The 18,898-nt window shown below is 40.9% G+C and overlaps 2 protein-coding genes across 2 annotated transcripts; one reads left to right on the forward strand and one right to left on the reverse strand.

The window, feature by feature from the left end:
* Positions 1-880: 880 nt before the first annotated feature.
* LOC136485812 (ATP-citrate synthase alpha chain protein 2) lies at positions 881-4,233 on the reverse strand. Its single transcript, XM_066482643.1, has 11 exons — positions 4,031-4,233; positions 3,103-3,279; positions 2,775-3,017; positions 2,632-2,683; positions 2,406-2,520; positions 2,247-2,328; positions 2,006-2,101; positions 1,784-1,885; positions 1,559-1,675; positions 1,339-1,455; positions 881-1,169 (listed from the first exon to the last, which is right to left on the reverse strand). Exons 1-11 carry the CDS (start codon positions 4,127-4,129, stop codon positions 1,098-1,100), a joined length of 1,272 nt encoding a protein of 423 aa, XP_066338740.1. The 5' UTR covers positions 4,130-4,233; the 3' UTR covers positions 881-1,097.
* Positions 4,234-9,546: 5,313 nt separating this feature from the next.
* LOC136485813 (uncharacterized) lies at positions 9,547-16,687 on the forward strand. The gene is made up of 21 exons (XM_066482644.1): positions 9,547-9,782; positions 10,383-10,555; positions 10,661-10,831; positions 11,259-11,369; positions 11,455-11,532; positions 11,935-12,125; positions 12,233-12,293; positions 12,446-12,520; positions 12,598-12,675; positions 12,762-12,824; positions 12,898-12,981; positions 13,217-13,377; positions 13,496-13,535; positions 13,625-13,765; positions 13,896-14,015; positions 14,101-14,322; positions 14,714-14,887; positions 14,969-15,647; positions 15,756-15,958; positions 16,044-16,179; positions 16,273-16,687. The coding sequence occupies exons 1-21, from the start codon at positions 9,617-9,619 to the stop codon at positions 16,428-16,430; spliced, it is 3,285 nt and encodes a 1,094-aa protein (XP_066338741.1). The 5' UTR covers positions 9,547-9,616; the 3' UTR covers positions 16,431-16,687.
* Positions 16,688-18,898: the final 2,211 nt, after the last annotated feature.

Here is an 18,898-nt window from a genome sequence, read left to right on the forward strand (position 1 = left end):
AATTTTATGAATTTTTTGAGATTGAACCAAATTTTATGATTTTTAATTTAATTATTTTCCATGTAAAAATGTTTGGGTAATTTTTTTAAAATTTACTTTTATGAAGTTTTGGATACTTTCTTTAAAAAATTATAATCCAATTTACCTCCCTAAACTTTTAACTTAGTCTGTTTTACCCCTCTGACGTGGAAAATCGGATGACCCCGATAGTTGGGGGAGGTAAATTGGACTTTCCCCCTTAATTTTTCGTGCAATCTGCATCATGTTCTGGTGACGCATGACCATTCAAATGCGCCTAGCTAAAGTATTTGTATGTTTGATGTCTGTCGACGGAGACGTCGCCTACTATTGAAAGCATATCATCGTTAAATCCCAGAAAAAATCCAGAAAAATGCAAGTACCCGTGTCAAATCGAGGACTTTGAATCTAAATGAGCAGGTTCCACCATACGAAAAACTCAGCCAACTGATCTATGATCAGTTCGCTCAATGCTCATGCTCAGTTAGGACGAAACCTGGCCCTGCAGATTGTCGTCATAGTCTTCGGCTCTCCATGAGGCAAAGCAAATTGGTTACAGGCCTCGGCAACAGAGATTATATAATCGTAGTTTATTGCATATGTTAATATTTCTTCTTAGGTACAGACACCCGTGGATATTATCATAGTTTAATGCATATGTTACATTTCTTCTTGGTACAGGCATCCATGGGTATTTACTGCCCGCATGAGCATCGGTATGGACACAAATTGGGTAAAAAAAATTCTGATGGGTATGGGCAGGTGATATCCATCGGTACAAACACATTTTTATCCCTAATTAAAAAGATCAATGCAAGCGATGGTCATTCCATTGCATTGCAGTTCAATGTGCATTCCAAAACGCACGAAACTAGACTTCGGATTTATTTTAACACAACAGTAATTTCTTTGCAGTAATGATCTATCGCTTCGTTCAAACGACACGCTACAACATATCTGAAACAAAAAGAGAACAGTGTGAACTACTGCAACTACTCTCCATCTCTCATTTATGCCGAGTCCATGACACATTCAATTGCGTGTTTGCAGATCCCAAACTACCCAGAACTATGCTCCGATTACGCTGCAGCCATGATGCATTCAATTGCTTGTTTGCAGATTCCAGTCATAGTCGCTTCAGGTCCATACACCTGCGGTGGATTTTTCAAAACACAATCAGCTCATATATGTGGACTGCTGACAATGATTCGCAACTACCAACAACAAACGGTTGAATATTCTTTTTCACATCTATTTTCTGAGCTAAAGGCTTTCCATCAAAAAGTTTTCCAATATGCTTAAAGGCAACTAGATCAGTACCTCAATTGGAACACCGAGTTCTGCACCAAGCTTGCGCATTTTGGCCAGTCCAGATTGGTAATTTGGACCACCACGGCGAACATAAATGTGCATCCTTGAAGCCTTCAACTTGGATTCCTGAAAGTGAATTGTGTGGCGATTGGTGAAGAATCAATTAGGTGAACAGATATGAGTGGTGTCAAACATCAGCGAGGATTCTGAAGTGATTGGTCTTAGGTACCTTCTCTCTTAACGCCCGGATGATGCCATTGAATGTGGCAGCAACATCAGTGAAGTTAGCTATGCCACCTCCAATGAGAAGGGTTCTCTTGCGGCCATCAGGATCAGCAGTTGCACACTGCATTTAATTGTATAGTTAACAGATGATCCTAACCTTGTTCCGACCAGCTGATGGTCCTAAGGTGGAGTTAAGAGCAGCATTGACAAGGTTACAGTGTTTGCTTACATCAAGTACAACTCTGGCATAATTCAGAACCTCCTCCTCATTAGGAGCACCACTATACTCTGCATAGTTTCCAAGCTCTGACGCGTATCCCAGGTCTCCAACCTGGTGCATGGGGGGAATTAATTTCATCATGGCAGCTAAATATAGGTGAATAGTTTAACAGGCATCAACGTGAAAAGCTTTTTATGTGTAAATAAAAATAGGATACAAATTGATGCTTACTGTATCAGCATATATGACACTAGCACCACCACCAGCAACCATTGTCCAGATACGACCTTTCGGGTTCAAAACTGTGAACTTCAGAGAGGCACTTGTCTGAAATAACAAGGTTGGAGAGTTAACGCACAAGTCATCAAAATATACTGCAGATCCAGTATTTCTCATGGAAACTGGTTATTTTAGAGGTGATAGACCTCAGAAACAAAATGGAAAGATAAAAACATAGCCCTGAGATCAATACCTTCTCATCTAGTTCATGGATGAAACTTTCTGTAGGGCTGAGTACTCTTCCAAAAGGTAGAGGGAATTCTATACCTCCCCACCTGCACAATTGATAAGTAAGAGTAAATCCAGCAATGACATGAAGAAATGGTGTCCCTGAGGGAAATCTGAGACTCACTTCTTGAAGTTCTTGAAAGCTGCTGTGTCATCTAGTTCTCCTCTCATGTCCAGAGGATATGGCTCCCCGTTGACCATGGTGAATGGATTCATCTCAAGAAACGAGAAATCCAAGTCTGCAGATGGAGCAGAATTCTTATCAACATGGCAAATCAGGAAATATAGCGACATGTACAATTTTTAATTTACTACATCTGGCAAATGAACATTTCCCATATCTGTGGTACCTTGGAAGACAGCAAACACTCCTTTAATGAAGTCACCAATTTTTCCACGTGCCTGATCAGCAAACAAAAGGAGTACCTCCAATGTGAGAAATAGATAACATGGAGGTATTGAGGTTAGAACTAAGGAGGAAAGCAACAAGTACCTCCAGTGGAAGGGTCGCAATCAATGGAGCACATGAATCAGGTGTCATTGGCTTCTCAGTAGGAAGAAAAATCGTCTTAACCTTGTCCCAGTTCTCCTCGATCTCAATCCCTCCACACTCTGAGAAGCTGATGGTGCTGCCCAACCTTTCTGAAACAATCGAAAGGTAGTACTCTTGATCATGGGGCACAAATGGCTCGACGATGAAGGTCGTGATTGGAGCCTTGCAGCCGCCCATCTCAACCTGAAAATTATTGGATCATGAAAAAGGAAAATCAACTCATGTAGCATGTCGAGGAAAAGCCTTTTCACAAAAGCAATCGCTATACCTCAACTCCCAGCCGCTCCTTGACAAACTCCTTGACTTGATTGAAATCCAAGTTGAGAGCCACAAGGCCGCTCTTCCCACGCTTCCCAAACAGCATGTCGGGCTTCACCACTAGCTTCATGGTTGACAGCCATGGCTGCTGGCTCAGAAGCTCTGCAAAGTCTGTTGACTGTGTGATCTGTCATTAAGCAAGGTACAAAATTCAGTCTTTACTTGTTTTTGTCAATTATTATCTGGCGACATGACACTGTGTCCAATCATCATCAGTAGTATAAGACTGGAACCACCCAGAGTACAATTTTATACTAATTCAAACCGGGGATCTTAGATTTCTTTTGTATGCCTATTGTACAGTTGCTTAAAATACCCAAATACCCCAGATTCAACAATCTGAGCTTCCCTGTCGCTGTCCTACGGATCCAAGCTGCTTTAGACGTACTAATTTAGACAGGCCTGAATAAGCAAATCACACTACACGGCCAAACAACCACCAGATCTGGCTAAATGAATAGTTCTACTTATAGACTCTTCCTACCTATCACACCTACTGACATATTGGAGTATTGAACTGCAGCAAGCAACAATAGCTCATATCAGTTGGATAAAAAATAAAAAATCGCACCTTTTCAGGCATAGCACCAGCCTGCGACAAAATGGATCTTCACTCAACCTCTGTTTGTCCAGATCCCCATCCTAATTCCTAACACGCCACATTTCCTACTAATGAAGGCAATACCCTCGAACCATTCAGTGCTAAAATCCTAGGAATGCGGCTGCTTAATCCGTCGGGCGCCCATAAAAACCGGATCTTTACACTACCCCGGGCAGGATCACGCGGCGGCAGATCCAGTCCGGGAAGAGTCAGGGGGGATATTCAGACAGAGTGGAGGAGGCCGGGAGGGAGGCGACGCGGACGCAGAGGCACTGACCTGGGCGGAGAGGATGGTGAGGTCGATGCCGGCGAGGCGCTTGAGGTGCTCCTTGAGGAGGCGCTTGGAGTCGTACTCCCGGATCTTCTTGCGCGCCATGGCGAGGGACGGAGGGAAGGAGAAGGTGTTGGACTGGAAGGTGGGCGGGTTGGTGACTGGCGCTGGTCGTGCCGGGTGCACTTTACTAGTCAGTCAGCGAGAGGGAACAACAGAGGATGGTTTCATTTATATATACCGAGAGATTCAGAGGAGGCTGGGGTTAGGTCCACTTTAGATCCCTCTCAAAATGCCAAATTTTTCTAGATTTTTCGTCACATCGAATCTTTAAACGTATGTATGAAGTATTAAATATAAATAAAAAAACTAATTACACAGTTTAGACGAAATCCACGAGACGAATCTTTTAAGCCTAATTAGACTATGATTGGACAATAATTATCAAATAACAACAAAACTGGTACAGTGTCATTTTGCCAAAAAAAAAAAAATCGGCATCTAAACAGGCCCTTAGATGGGATCTAAGTACCGGTCGTTACACAGAAAGAGACATGAATTTAAAAAAATAGTATGTTCAGCACAGCACGGCAGTGCTAAACATTATTAAAATCTTAATTGTCCATTAAGGAGATCTTACTAACACTGTTGTCTGTTGACTGTGTGTTGCAGTGATATTAATTGTACATCAACAAGTCCCCTCTCTTTTTTATCTTTTTGCCTTTTGGAAGCCCAAAACAACGAGGGTGGAAACTGTGTTCTTAGGGGAGAAAATGGATGGAAATAAAGAAAGAAAGAAGTTGAGCGCTGTACTACTAGTACAAGATCGTGTGTGCGTGTGTCAAATACCACGTGCAGGTAGTATCATCAACTCGTGTGTTGACCTGATGGCGGTTGTACCACTAGTAAGCGACTAAGTAGTTGTATATTAAGCAATGTTTGACCAGATGCAAATATAAATTGCTCGATTCTTCTTATTTTGGTCAAAAAACGTGGTTGACATTAGTGGACACGGCTGGGTCTCAAACATTTATGCATTTCGAGTGGCACAAAAAGCATACACTAATATATATGTATAGTAGCAGTACATATACATATGAACTGGAATGGCGGCACTCTCGTCAAGCTTTGTGACCACTGACCAGGCGGTGCACATTGGTCCGTACATGTGTTTTCCTTTTCCTCTTTCTGTCTGATGACAATTGGATGGTTGGTTGGCTTTGTGCTGAATTGCAAGCGAAGGAAGGGAATGTGAGTTTGGTGTTTGGTGGCAGGTGCGGCGAGGAACGGATGGATGGGCCTGCTGGCTGCTGCTGACCGATGAATGAATTTTGTATGGGCGCAATGCAATGCTGGTAGATGATGCATCTGCATGCAGCGGTAGTACTGTAGGTTGGTGTCAGTTGGTTAGGCAGCTACTGCCACTGCTATGCTTACCCAACACGGCGACACGTCGGCGCTGCTTCCCCTGGCCGCAACCAGTGCATGTGGGCCCGTCTGGGCCTTTCGCGCGTTCCACCCTCTCGGCGTACGGCGAGCAAACAAAAAAGGCCCAATTTGTTTGTTTTTTTTTACAACGAACAGGCCTGTTTTGGCGTGACCTGGAAAAGGAGGAGATTCGGTGTGAGCACTTTGCGCTCCGATGATCCCAACGGCAATTTTTGCTCCTTTATTCACGATGATGAATGAACGACCATTAATTCCCTCGGAAAATAAAATGAACCACTATTATTTTTATTACAAAATACCCAGTATAGACGTAGACTTTCATATGCACGAGCATTTACTCACCTCTGTAAACGCGCGCGTGCACACACGCTCGACTCATATGAGCATCTCTAAAGAACTGAGTTTTATCGCTAAAGCTCGGGATTGATGAAGTCACCATAGGCGCCTACATTCATACTTCACACATCGGAGAGTCTCGCAAGACTATAAGCCCCTAGTGTACACAATAGCTTGTGTAAGCACCAAGTGCCAAAAGTTATGCAAACATCACTAAAAACTAGGCCTAAGCCCAGAGCAAAGTGTTAATATACTGGTCTAACTAGACTAAGCATTTTGCAAACACACTAACTAATTCACCTAATTTTTCCTAAAGCACTATGGTGGCTAAAGCATCTTAGAGATGAGCCTCAACTCACTAGCAACGAGCCTCAACTCCAACACTCAAATGGCGGGAAAGAGGGGTATATATAGCCTCTAAGACTGTCTCCAATAAGGAGACCCAAACCCAAAATGAATAGCGAGAGATCCAAAATCAGTCTCCAACAGTCTACCTATACGGAAGACCTATTTTAGGTTGCCTGAGAGACACAACCCAAATATGAGTATCCTCTCTCCTGGAAACCCATTTGCAGAAATGATTCTCTTTTGAGTCTTGTTATTGGAGAAGATGTCGAATAGGTATTGAACTTTTTGCCTGTAGCGCTACCCAAAGGACGAATGAGTCTTGTATATTGGGCGTTGTTGTTGAAGATAGCCTAACCTGAGATAATATAGCCGTTCGCAATAGACTACATGTACAACATTCAATAGAAAGCTCCGGTGACACCACCAGAAATTTGGGTTCCAGCCACGTGTGCTTGCCATTGCCGACCATTGGGGCGGACAATGGTGACTGAAACCTTCCGTGTAGCTTCTGTATAGCTCGCAATTGGGGCATGTTTAGTTGGCGAATTTTTTGGCGAAATGGTACTATAGCACTTTCATTGTTATTTGACAATTAGTGTCTAATCATAGTCTAATTAGGCTTAAAAGATTCGTCTCGTGAATTTCTTCTAAACTATGTAATTAATTTTATTTTTTATTTATATTTAATGCTTCATGCATGCGTCCAAAAATTCGAAGTGACAGAGAATCTTGAAAAATTTTGGTAACTAAACACTACCTTGTCTGCTGCCTTCACAAACCTTCTGTAGAGCCACTTTTTCCTCTGCCTATTGTTGGCCTTGAGCCGAAGCTCCCATGCTTCCCAACACACACCACCGGAGAAATCCAGTGAGTGTAAGATGACTGAATCGTTCCCTTTGTACACTAAGATTTTCTTTCGGTGCTCTTCTCAGGCCTATCACCGGACCTTTTTGTTGCATATAACTAGTGCAGGTTGAGCTTCATTTCTTCACGTATTCTCGTCCGGGCTTCAAGTACTCCCTCAATATTTTGGGCTTCTTGCATGTATTATGTACTCCCTCAATATTTTTAAAGAAAGTCGTTTTGAGGTTGTCTTAAGTCAAACGTTTTAAACTTTGACTACAAATAATTTTTTCGATTGAGTTTGAAAATATAAAAGTGATATAAGTAGATTTATATCGAAATGTAAGTTTATAAAAATATATATTGACTATATTTTATAGCAAAAAATAGTGGTCAAAGTTGTTTTTGAAGACTGTGTCTATATCCAAAACGACCTTCTTTAGTAACATGGAGGGAGTAGTCTTCAACATAACTCCTTGGCTTTGCTTGAGGTGTTTTATCACTTGGTCTTCATGTTGCCTTTTGTCCAAGCACGTCCTTGCATCCATTTGACTAAATGCCATGTATATTAGCAAACTACATTAATCCGAACGATCATGTTGTCAAACAATCACTAAAACCATATATGGCACTGCCATTTTCCTTACAACAGTCGAATCTATCCTCGTTGCATCGTAGACCCGACCCTCTAGCTCAGTGTTTAATTCTATCCTAAGCTAAAATCAAATTATGGTTGTTTATGTTTACATATGGATGGTATCAAGATCAACAATTTAGTACAACTATCATCAATGTTGGATCTAGGATCGCTATAAAGGAGGCTACTACTTCCTCTTTCTCCTCTTCTTCTGTCTTTGACCTCTTTTTCTTCATTCTCCTCCATGTTTTACCTTCTTTTCATCTATGCATAAAAAATGTTCCATTGTGTGCGTGGGGTAGGGCCCGGGCTCGCTCAAGCCCCCAACCCCATAGTGGATCTACCCTTAACTATCCTTACTTGAGTGGTATAGCAATTCCTAATGGATCAAACCCCCTCCTTCCGCATGTTTTAATATTTTCTTTAATGACGTTAAATCAACAAGTAGCTGGGTTAACTCGCCATTCATGGAACAACTCTTAATTGATCATAAAGGTGTATATGCATCTCTCTATTTATATTATTTTCTTGCTTCTATAAGAGTATCCAACAGTATCTATCATACAATATCCCTGTAATGACAACAAACTAACAATACGAGGGTTTGTGCAACTATTCCCAAATACAACCATTGGTCCGAAAAAGTCCTCCTTTCCTCAAGAAAAAAATCAGCCACTTCCTTGATGAAAGGGAGAACCCCTTGTCCCCAAGGGGCAAGGTCCCCAAAACTTGTGTTGTTTCACGGGTGATGCAACAGCTAATCATCCATGACCGCTCGGATGGTATTCATCAGCATCAGTCGAGCTTGCTGTGGCGAGGCTCCATATTGACCACACCATTTTGGCCCATGGTGCTTGAAAGTTATCCTTCTAACGACACGTGAAAAGTGATTCTTGAATTATTCTCCGAATGACATACCAATGATTCATACATAGCGGAAAAAAATGTTTCCTTAGATTTTGAAACTCAAACAGAAAGCAAGACCAACAATTTGGTTTTAGTGTGGTTTCTCATCATAATGACGCCCCACACATACATAGGCCTTGTTTAGATTGCAAATTTTTGCAATCCGGTCACTGTAGCACGTTTCGTTTGTATTTGACAAACTTTGTCCGATCATGGACTAACTAGGCTCAAAAGATTCGTCTCGTGATTTACAACCAAACTGTACAATTAGTTATTTTTTTTACCTACATTTAATGCTCCATGCATGTGTCTAAAAATTGATGTGATGAAAAGAGAGTGAAAAAACTTGAATTTTGATAGGATCTAAACAAGTCCATACTCCCTGTGTCCCGCTTTAAAGATCATTGTGGCAATCCATTCAATCGTCTACATTCACATCGTACTAGAGTGAATCTGGACACACAGCATAGTAGAGTGCATTCAATCGTTGCTGCACCTGGTAACAACCTAAAGCGACCATTAAAGCGGGACAGAGGGAGTATATTTCTTCCACGGATGGGTAGCCAAACAATCTCACGAAAGTGAAATTCTACAAAGGCCTTGTTTAGTTCCCTTCAAAGTTCCAAGTTTTTTCACTCTCTCTCCATCACATCAATTTTTGGACGCTTGCATGGAGCATTAAATATAGGTAAAAAAAAAAACTAATTACACAGTTTAGTTGGAAATCACGAGATGAATCTTTTGAGCTTAGTTGGTCCACGATTGGACAATATTTATCAAATAAGACGAAAGTGCTACTATTCATCGGGTTGAAATTTTCTTCAATCTAAACAAGGCCAAAGTAGAACCTGGAGAAAACAAAAGTGGATATAAAAAAACAGAGAGAATCCCAAGCACCGACAAACGCCGCCTAATCATTGTTCCGCCCCTTCGATGATTTTGCTACTAACATTTCGTTTTCCCGCCACACTCTCCCGCGCAATACGCAGCCCTTCTTCTTTCCCTCCACTTGCCGCTCCAGTTGGTCAATCAAAAAAGGGAAAGGGGGGAAAATATCCTAGGGTTCAGCCTCCATGGAGTTCGACACCCCCGCCGCCGCCCTGGCCGGCGACGAGCTGCGGCGGCTCGTCGCGGCCACCCTCAGCCCCGACAAGGCGTCGGTGGACGCCGCCGCCGCGGGGCTCGACGCGCTCGCTGCGGACCCACGCTTCCCCCTCGCCATCCTCGCCGTCGCCGCAGGTACCCCCTTCCTTCCTCCAGCCGCTGCTTGAAATTGAAGCTGTGCTCGCGCCCCAGCTCTAGTCTCGTCCAGTCTTGCGAAAGCTTGCGCCTTTAATTGCTCTACTTGGAGCTCAATTTTGGGGATCCCGGTGTGTGGATTGTGTTCCCAGCGTCTAGCCGCTTCCGGCTGGCATGGGATGTTCGCTTGTTTCACTGTGATTCCGTGAAAAATAGTGCCTTTTTCCCTTCGAGAATTAATACCTTGCGTGGCTCTACTGATGCGATTGCTAGTTCCGAGTGTCCGATGCGTATGAGCTACAGTAAGCTGGCACGCACAGCACCAAAAATCCTCCTGAATTTTTCTGAAAGATGGCACTTACCATGTCTGGATTCTGTTTATGCACATGGAAAGACCAAATTTAGGAAAATCTTAGATTGTGGGACATGAATGAATCCACCAACTATGGCCATGGATATAATTCAATTGATTGCAAGTCATATGCTTTTTACTTGGGAAAGAGAAATTCCTTTAAAACATAAGCAGAAGTTAGTTCTTATTAACATGTGAAAGTTTGGTGATTATGTTCTTAGTTCTTACTATTTGTGATGTGGTTATAGGGGACGGTGATCAGGGGATGAGAGTCGCTGCAGCGACATACTTGAAAAATTTTACCCGCCGCAATTTGGCAAGCCGTCTGTGTTCGTCTGAAGTTTACAAGGAGTTCCGTGACCAACTTGCCCAGGCTTTGCTTCGAGCGGAACCTGCAATTCTTCGAGTGCTGATTGAAGTTGTAAGTCTTATACTCTTATATATCCCTCAAGATCCCTGTGCTTAGAACCCTGTTTTGTATGTTTTAAGGTTGTTTTACTAACGGCTTGCAATATCTTCTGAACAGTTCCGCCAAGTTGTTGAAAAAGATTTTGTCAAGGATAACTTGTGGCCTGAGCTTATCCCTCAGTTGAAATTAGTGATCCAGAGCAGCAATCTAGTTAGTCCAGGCCAGCATCCTGAGTGGAATACCATTAATGCTCTCAAAGTACTTCAATCGGTTGTGAGGCCCTTCCAGGTACATCTAGTGCTTTCTATGCTTCTGGCAGTTTTTGAAAACCACCTGTTTCTCCCTCGGGTTTATCTATAGAAGCATGAACATATGATTGTGACTTTGACGGCTATACAGTGTAGCCCTTGTATTCTACACAGTTACCAATTTCTTGTTCAGAGTGAAGTTACTAGCTTTCCTATGAATGAAACTGAAAGCTGATTCCTTTATTTCTGGAGTTCACTATTTTATCCTTATTCCCTGGTATACTCTGTTCGAGATGCTATACTCATAACTTAGCATTTCAATACACTAGTAAGTCTAGTATGCTGCTATCAGACTTGTACTGTCCACACTAATTTATTTAGTTCTATCCACTAATGTTCCAGAATTCACCCATAGTATTTTAATATGTTCCATATTTAATTTTTGTAATTTATGTGTCATCTTACAGTATTTCTTGAATCCAAAAGTTGCAAAAGAGCCTGTTCCACAACAGTTGGAGCAAATTGCAGCAGAGATTCTTGTACCATTGCAAGTGACATTCCATCACTTCTCTGACAAGGTATTATGTTTGTGCACTCTGTTTTTAGTTAAATGTTACAGCCAGTTTGATCTTTTCTGTTGACCATTTATGGTGTGTGCAATAGGTTCTGTTGTCACCTGATGGGACTAACTTGGAATATGAGCAGCTCCTACTCATCACATGCAAATGCATGTATTTCACTGTAAGCCATGTTTTTATTTCTTATTCCTTTTGTATTAACAATATCATCACGGCATTTTCTTGAATCATGAACGTAATTAAGGCGAAGAAGAAAGCCACAAATTTGCTATCAGAAAACTAAGTATCATTTGCAGGAATATATTTAATATTGCCAATTATTAAACTCTGGGAAGGTAAATCAATGAAATGGTGGGTTGAGTTGTTTAGCTTCATGTCTGTTTATGGTGGTATTATAGGATTGCTATATTGGGCTTGGCTTTGCCATTTTGGTCTCTAAATCCATTAGTTGCTTCTCTGTGCATTGACACTTGTGGTGCAGCACTGCAGCTTATCAATTTTGTGACATGCATGCTGTTAAGTGCTAACTTTTTCTCATGGGTATCTAATTGTTATAATCTTGCAGGTGAGGTCATACATGCCATCTAGGGTGAAACAAATTTTACCTTCCTTTTGCAAAGACATGTTCTGTATACTAGATTCTTTGAACTTTAATAGTCCTATTGAAGATGGACCTACCATAAGGCTCAAGATTGCAAAGAGGTGTCTCATTATATTGTGCGCACTTGTTACACGTCACCGGAAACATGCAGATAAGTATGTACTTTGGCCTTTACTGTTCTTCTTTTCTAGCATATTTTCCATTTTACCTATGCAGCTATGCTCCAATATTTTCTTCAAAATTTATGCTCCGATGTTCTCAGCCAGATGCCACATATTGTCAACTGTGCAATCAAAATATCGAAACAAAGCATTCACTTAAGTGTAAGTTCTATATCTCAAAGAATTTAATTATTTGTGCAAAAAGATGGAGACTAGCATCCTGAGTCAATGCTGACATTCTAGATTAATGATTGTTCCAATAATTGTTTATAATTCTTATTGGATTAGATCCTAAGATGGCCAAATGATTGCAGAAACTTGACTCTCTCCCCAATCGGATTTTTTCATTAGCATTTGATGTAATTTCTCGAGTTTTGGAAACAGGACCGGTAAGTATCTGCACCAAATAGTTGAGATGATGCTCATATGTTCAAAAATTGATGTCCATCTGCTCCCTTGTTTGAAGGGATGGCGACTAGTTTCACCACATTTTTCTTCACTTCTTGATTCAGCAGTTTTTCCAGCATTAGCGTTGAATGAGAAGGTTAGCTCCCTATCTTTTGGTCATAAATAACACCATACCCAATATGCACTTCTTTTTTCCTAAGTCCTAACTTTTGTCTATAATAGGATATAGCAGAATGGGAGGAGGATACTGATGAGTATATGCAAAAGAATCTTCCTTCTGAACTTGTAAGGACAGGATTCAGCGTTTCTAGTTTTTTTTTTCTGGTGTTCCTTCTGTTGCTGATATATTTATTGGCAGGATGACATTTCAGGATGGACTGAGGATTTGTTCACTGCCAGAAAAAGTGCAATCAATTTACTTGGTGTTATAGCGCTGTCAAAGGTTGTGATTCATTTTTTATTCTAGTTTGTTGAACACACATAGTACTGAGTTCATTCTGAGCAAAACATTTTAAAAGATTGTTTTGCTATATTGTAATCCCGATTTCAGTGGCTACATGCACAATCTTCCAAGTTCATACACATTTGCTATTTTTCACTGAACCATGTAGTTTGTTGAATTAAAATAAAATGCGGAGCTGGTGCTATCATTTACTTACATTCTTTTTTGGTTTCAGGGTCCACCAGTTGCACCTGCAGCATCCAAGCGTAAGAAAGGTGATAAAAGTAAAGGGAAATCTGAAAGGAGCTCAATTGGGGAGTTATTGGTCATCCCATTCCTGTCAAAATTTCCTATACCTTCCCATGGTGAAGATGCATCATCAATGGCAGTGCGGAAGTAAGATCATAAGAATCAGTTGTCTTTATCATAAAAGAAAGGATTATAGACGTTTAGACATAATACTATGTTTATTTACTTTACTCTTATCCTGATGTACTAAAGGGTTTCATTTCAGTTATTTTGGAGTTTTGATGGCATATGGAGGCCTCCAAGATGTAAGATTTTTAAATTATATCCTTCTAGTGTGTCTTATTTTATGAATTTTTATAAGAAATGCTAATTCATTTCAGTATCCATCTTGCAGTTTCTGACTGAAAAGAAAGATTTGACAATTACATTGATCAGGAACCGGATTCTTCCATTATATTCTTTGGATCCATGCAGCCCATATTTGATTTCAACGGCTAATTGGGTTATTGGTCAGCTTGCTATATGCCTACCAGAGGTTACATGCTTTCCCTGTTTTTTAATTCCATCATCCCATAGGACATGCTGGATCAAAGAAAAGGCTTCATGTAATATGTATATTCCTGTACATTATATATTTGGCTTTCTAATTCTTGTTTGCTTACCAGGACATGAGTACTAGTATTTATCAGTCCTTAATGAAGGCGTTGACGATGGAGGATGTGGAGGACATAACTTGTTATCCAGTTTGTGCCTCTGCTTCTGGTGCTATTACAGAACTCATCGAGGTTAAGAGTCAATGCAGTATTTTCCATTGTAGTCTACTTGCACCTGGAAGTATAAACTGATATATTTTGTCTCTGATTTTTTCAGAATAGTTATGCTCCACCTGACTGGCTCGTTCTTTTGCAAGTGGTTGTGAAAAGAATAAGTACTGGAGATGAAAATGAGTCTGCTCTTCAGTTTAAGCTTCTGGGCACAATAGTTGAGGGTGGACAAGAAAAAGTTCTATCTCATATTCCTGAAATTGTGTCTAACATTGCTAATACTGTAATGGAGCTGCTGCCCCCTATCCCAGATCCTTGGCCTCAGGTAGTAGTGCATCTTTCTTCTGTGTGGTCAATATTTTGGTACTTTGTGCAAGGAGGTTAAATCACAATGCCCACTTTTGATCTTATGATCAGTTATTACTTTCGTATTAACAATATTATTTCTGGCCTTTGGCAAATTATGGATTAGCTGATTCAGTATACATTTTGGTACTACAAATTGGACATAAGAATCTCAACCTACCTTGTAAACTTCTTTCAATAGAATAATTAATACGATAAAAATTCATTTGCAACTACTGAGCTTACTTTTTAAAAGAAATGCATGTTTCTCAGTCATGCTCGTATGATCACCTTTCATCATGTCCCAGTATTCCTGGTGTATTGGATTCCTTGAGGAAATCCCAACAACACTATTTAATATATCTGCTATGTAGGTTGTTGAACACGGTTTTGCAGCCCTGGTAGCAATGGTTCAAGCTTGGGAGAGCTCTGCACCAGATGAAAACAAGACACATGAAAAGAGGGTCTGGCAGTCAGGCCAGTCTGCTATTGCTGAAACAATTTCATTACTGTTACAAAAAGCTTGGTTGTTGCAAGTTGACAATATGGTATGTTAGGTTTGCTGTTGACCTGTTGTCTTAGTATTCATGCAGTGAAATTTGCTTGACTGTTTTCAACATTCATTTCAGGAGAACATCGGTTCTGCATTGCCACCTCCGTCATGTGTAAATGATGCTTCTGTGTTACTTGAGTTTGTCATGAGTTCTGTTACTTGCATGGAAGAAACTGCAAGTATGAAGGTCTTTGAGCTGGTAGCTATATGGGCTGACACTATTGCTAACTGGGACTCCTGGGAGGAGATGGAGGATGAGGGGGTTTTCAACGCAATTAAAGAAGCTGTCAATTTCCACCAAAGATTTGACCTTGACGGGTTTTTCCTGAAAATGCTTCCATCGCAGACTGAAAATGCTTCACAGAGTTCAGTCATTGGTCGGGTTTCTAATTTTGTGACAAGGGCAATTGCAGCTTACCCATCTGCAACATGGAGGGCATGCTCATGCATCCATACACTACTGCACGCTCCAAATTTCTCCCTTGGAACACAAGATGCTAGAAAGATTATTGCTGAATCCTTTGCACAAGCAGCATTTTCCCGCTTCAAGTCTATATCTGACAGTCCTGTTGGGCTATGGAAACCACTATTGTTGGCAATATCTTCATGCTACATTTGTTATCCAGATGCCATTGAACAAATCTTGAACAACTTTGATGGTAATGGTTTTGCAATCTGGACATCTGCATTGGCACAAGTCTCAAGCAGCTCATTCAATCCTGGCCTGTCATCTGAATCCGAGATCAAGTTAGCTGGTAAGTGCCTATGTAGTACTGATCACTGCATTGTTTAACTCTGTTGATATTTTCTCTGATATCTTATGAATGTGGGCCAGCTTTTAATTGTTTGTTTCCTTGATGCAGTGCTAACATTATCAACTGTGATTAACCATCTCATGTCACTTTCCATGGGTGGCACCAAAGTGTTACAAGACTGCTATGTATCACTGATGGAATCTTGCATTCAGCTGAAGGAAGTTCAAGACAATGGGGACAATGATGACAATGACGGTGCTGAAGATCTTGATGATGACGATGAAGATGAAGACACTGAAGACGATGATGAGGTAACAGAAATGAAGACACTGCTTTGTACCTTTTCTTGTCATGCTTAAGCACTCCGCTCAAGATAAAAAAGAATAATGCAACTAGGATTCGGACGACGATGATGTGCGGGAAGAAACAGAGGAGGAATTCCTTGAAAGATATGCACTAGCTGCTGCGGGTGAGTCAATCGAGGCTATCGAGGAAGGAGACATTGATGAAGAAACCCAAGACATCGAATTGGGTAAGTTTCTTCATCTGTTACCCCAATCTTTTTTTTTTAACCTTAAACATGTGGGGATAGTTTCGTGACCACTTGCCTCTTGAGTAAACGCAGGCTCTCTGGATGATGTGGACATACAAGAGGTGGTTATTTCCCTGATGCAGAAACGTCCTGCTTTGCAGGCCCAAACGTTTCCAGACAGCCTGGTTGAAAGAATTACAGAAACATTTCCAGAATACCAACGGTTTTTCCAAGTCCATCGACAAGCTTAGAGTATAGGAAACATGTGCAGATTTTTCTATTTGATATGTTTGTATTTCTTGCATTTTTGTTAGCTTAAGTATTTTCCCTTGAGCTCTGTTCTGAGAGGTATTTTCTTGTCAGATATGTAGTGACATTTCACATTCTTATTTTCCCTTGATGTGAGATGTGAGTGATAAGATATGGCGTGATGATGTCCGAGGGTTACATATGTGCTGTGGGCATAATTGTAAAACATTATATCAGTTCGTCCTTCTACCATTTTCAAATTTTTGCCATGTTTTTGCACTGTCGCCAAACATGTATGGATTGAAGGAGAAAAGGGAAGGGGAGTGGACGGGGATTGTGGTGGGGCTGTTAGATGTTCTCGGGAAAGCTCCACGGGTAATGGCGGAGGTACCTCTGGCAAGAGCAAGACGGAGGAGAGGGATGACATGTGGATCCTTGGGCCAGTGAGACAGTGGGAGGGAGAAACGCAGGCTGGCTTGATTGGTTTCTGGTCCACCAGTGACCAATTTAGCAACGGAGAATGTAGGGCATGGGGGAGGAGTTGGGCTGGTGGATTTGGGCCCGAGAGAACTAGGTCAGGCCGAAAAGAAAATAAAAGATTAAGAGAAAAGGTTTGGGTTGGTTTTGATTTGAATTCGGCCCAAGACAGGTTTTTAAGGTTTAATAGTTTTGCAAACTAATTTAGAAACTTATTTTATACTATTTGAATCTTGCATCTTCTCAAACTTTAAAACTTGATTAAAAATAAATATATTTGGAACTTGTTTCAAACCATTATCTTTTCATACTTTTCAATCATTTTTGAATGTCTTTTATTTTTTAACTTCCTTATCAAACCTTTTAAACTATATTTTTACAAATCATTGAAAACTATTTTGATGCTCTTTTGAGATATTTTTAACCCTGTTTTTAAATAACCATTTAAGGCATTTTGGATCCAGTTTTAAATAACAAAAAATAAACTATTTCTAAACCACTTTGAAACTTAATTTCACAAGCGTTATTCTGATTTCTAAAATATACAACTATTTTGAGGAATTAAACCCCCTTTTTTAAAACAAAAATTTCAAATTAGTTAATACACATTTTCCAACACTTTTGGAACCCAATTGTGAACTTGTTACCACACACCAAAAATTAACGCAAAGGAATCAAATAGAACAAACAATTAAATTAACATTGTAAAAAAATTACAAATTCGCATTTGTGCCACTCGTTACTCCACATTGACAACAAATTTTAGAAAATGGTTAAAATCATTGATTTCATTTAGTGTTTTCTAGTCACATCCCAAAATAGAAAATTTAGGGGCATGACACATGTTCTGACATCTAAATCTGTTAAATGTACAACACCTCATAATCACATCTAGTGGGAGAAACACTGAAAACTTGCTTATTAGTTGAGGACTTGAGCCTTTTCTTGGATAAATCAGTGTTGTGTGCTTTAACTGTCAAAATTGGGTCACCATGTTTCAAGAAACTAGTTAATCCGATTTTACCAAAGTGCAAGCCTAAGATGTGGGGATACGCTCCAATCTTGTGTACGTTCTCAAAGTAGCCATAACATCTTCTACTGATACTTCTTGTTTGTCCTCTCATGCTCTTGTCTTATATCTTTATTACTATGCAATCTCTTGTATGGTGCCTCAATTTCTTGCACTTGAAGAGAGTAATGGGATCCATGATCTTCTTCATGTGCTGCTTGTTTCTTTTCCCTTGCTTGGACTTGTTCCTTTCATGATGAGGCAGGAGACAATCCTCATCCCTTCTTAAACTTCTTCACCATGTCTTCATAGTTATCTTGAGAAGGTTGACTATTGCTCTTGCCCTTATGTAACACCCTAGCCCATTAGTAGCATGTGGTAGTTGTGAAGTTAACCCTTGTGGCCCAAGTGTGGCTCATGTATGGTTGTGGTGGTTGGAGGGTTTAGTACCACCTTGGAAGTTTAGGAGGGTGAGGGCCAGTTTATAATCCTTGTCATTCCAAATGTAACACCTCTAGGTTAAACCTTTTGCACGAAGCGAGGTGCTACGCGTATGTAGGCCCATTCCACGTGCGGAGCTAGGCCATATCACTACTACAGAAAGTCAATTCACCGCCAGGACCTTCACCAACGATTTTGAGATAACCGGCGGTGATACATATCACCGTCGACTTATGACCTATGGGGCCCCTCCTGGCCGAATAACCGGCGGTGATGAACGCTTTCGCCGCCGGCTCGCCGTTTGATCCAGCGGTGAACACAATCTCGACCTTTACTGTCGTGTCATTCACCGAACCTGCGGTAAAGGTGTTGTCACCGCTGGCTGCTGGTCCTATGTCCGACGCCGGAGAAACCGGTAGAGGTAACAATACTTTTACCGCCGGCGCTAAGATGGCTGTGTGCGCTACAGTTAGATTCGGCGGTGAAGCAGGTTATCACCGTCGGATTACCGTATGATCCGGTGGTGAAGCAACCATTGTTTGA

Source organism: Miscanthus floridulus, chromosome 10 (genome assembly GCF_019320115.1).
Source record: "Miscanthus floridulus cultivar M001 chromosome 10, ASM1932011v1, whole genome shotgun sequence".
NCBI lineage: Eukaryota > Viridiplantae > Streptophyta > Magnoliopsida > Poales > Poaceae > Miscanthus > Miscanthus floridulus.

Coding starts and splice junctions, on each gene's coding strand:
- LOC136485813 (XM_066482644.1), top strand. CDS start 9,617: ATGGAGTTCGACACCCCCGCCGCCGCCCTGGCCGGCGACGAGCTGCGG. Junction 12,676..12,761: donor CATTAGCGTTGAATGAGAAG/GTTAGCTCCCTA, acceptor TGTCTATAATAG/GATATAGCAGAATGGGAGGA. Junction 14,888..14,968: donor TGTTGCAAGTTGACAATATG/GTATGTTAGGTT, acceptor CATTCATTTCAG/GAGAACATCGGTTCTGCATT.
- LOC136485812 (XM_066482643.1), bottom strand. CDS start 4,129: ATGGCGCGCAAGAAGATCCGGGAGTACGACTCCAAGCGCCTCCTCAAG. Junction 2,102..2,246: donor TCCATGAACTAGATGAGAAG/GTATTGATCTCA, acceptor TTGTTATTTCAG/ACAAGTGCCTCTCTGAAGTT. Junction 1,886..2,005: donor GTGTCATATATGCTGATACA/GTAAGCATCAAT, acceptor CCCATGCACCAG/GTTGGAGACCTGGGATACGC.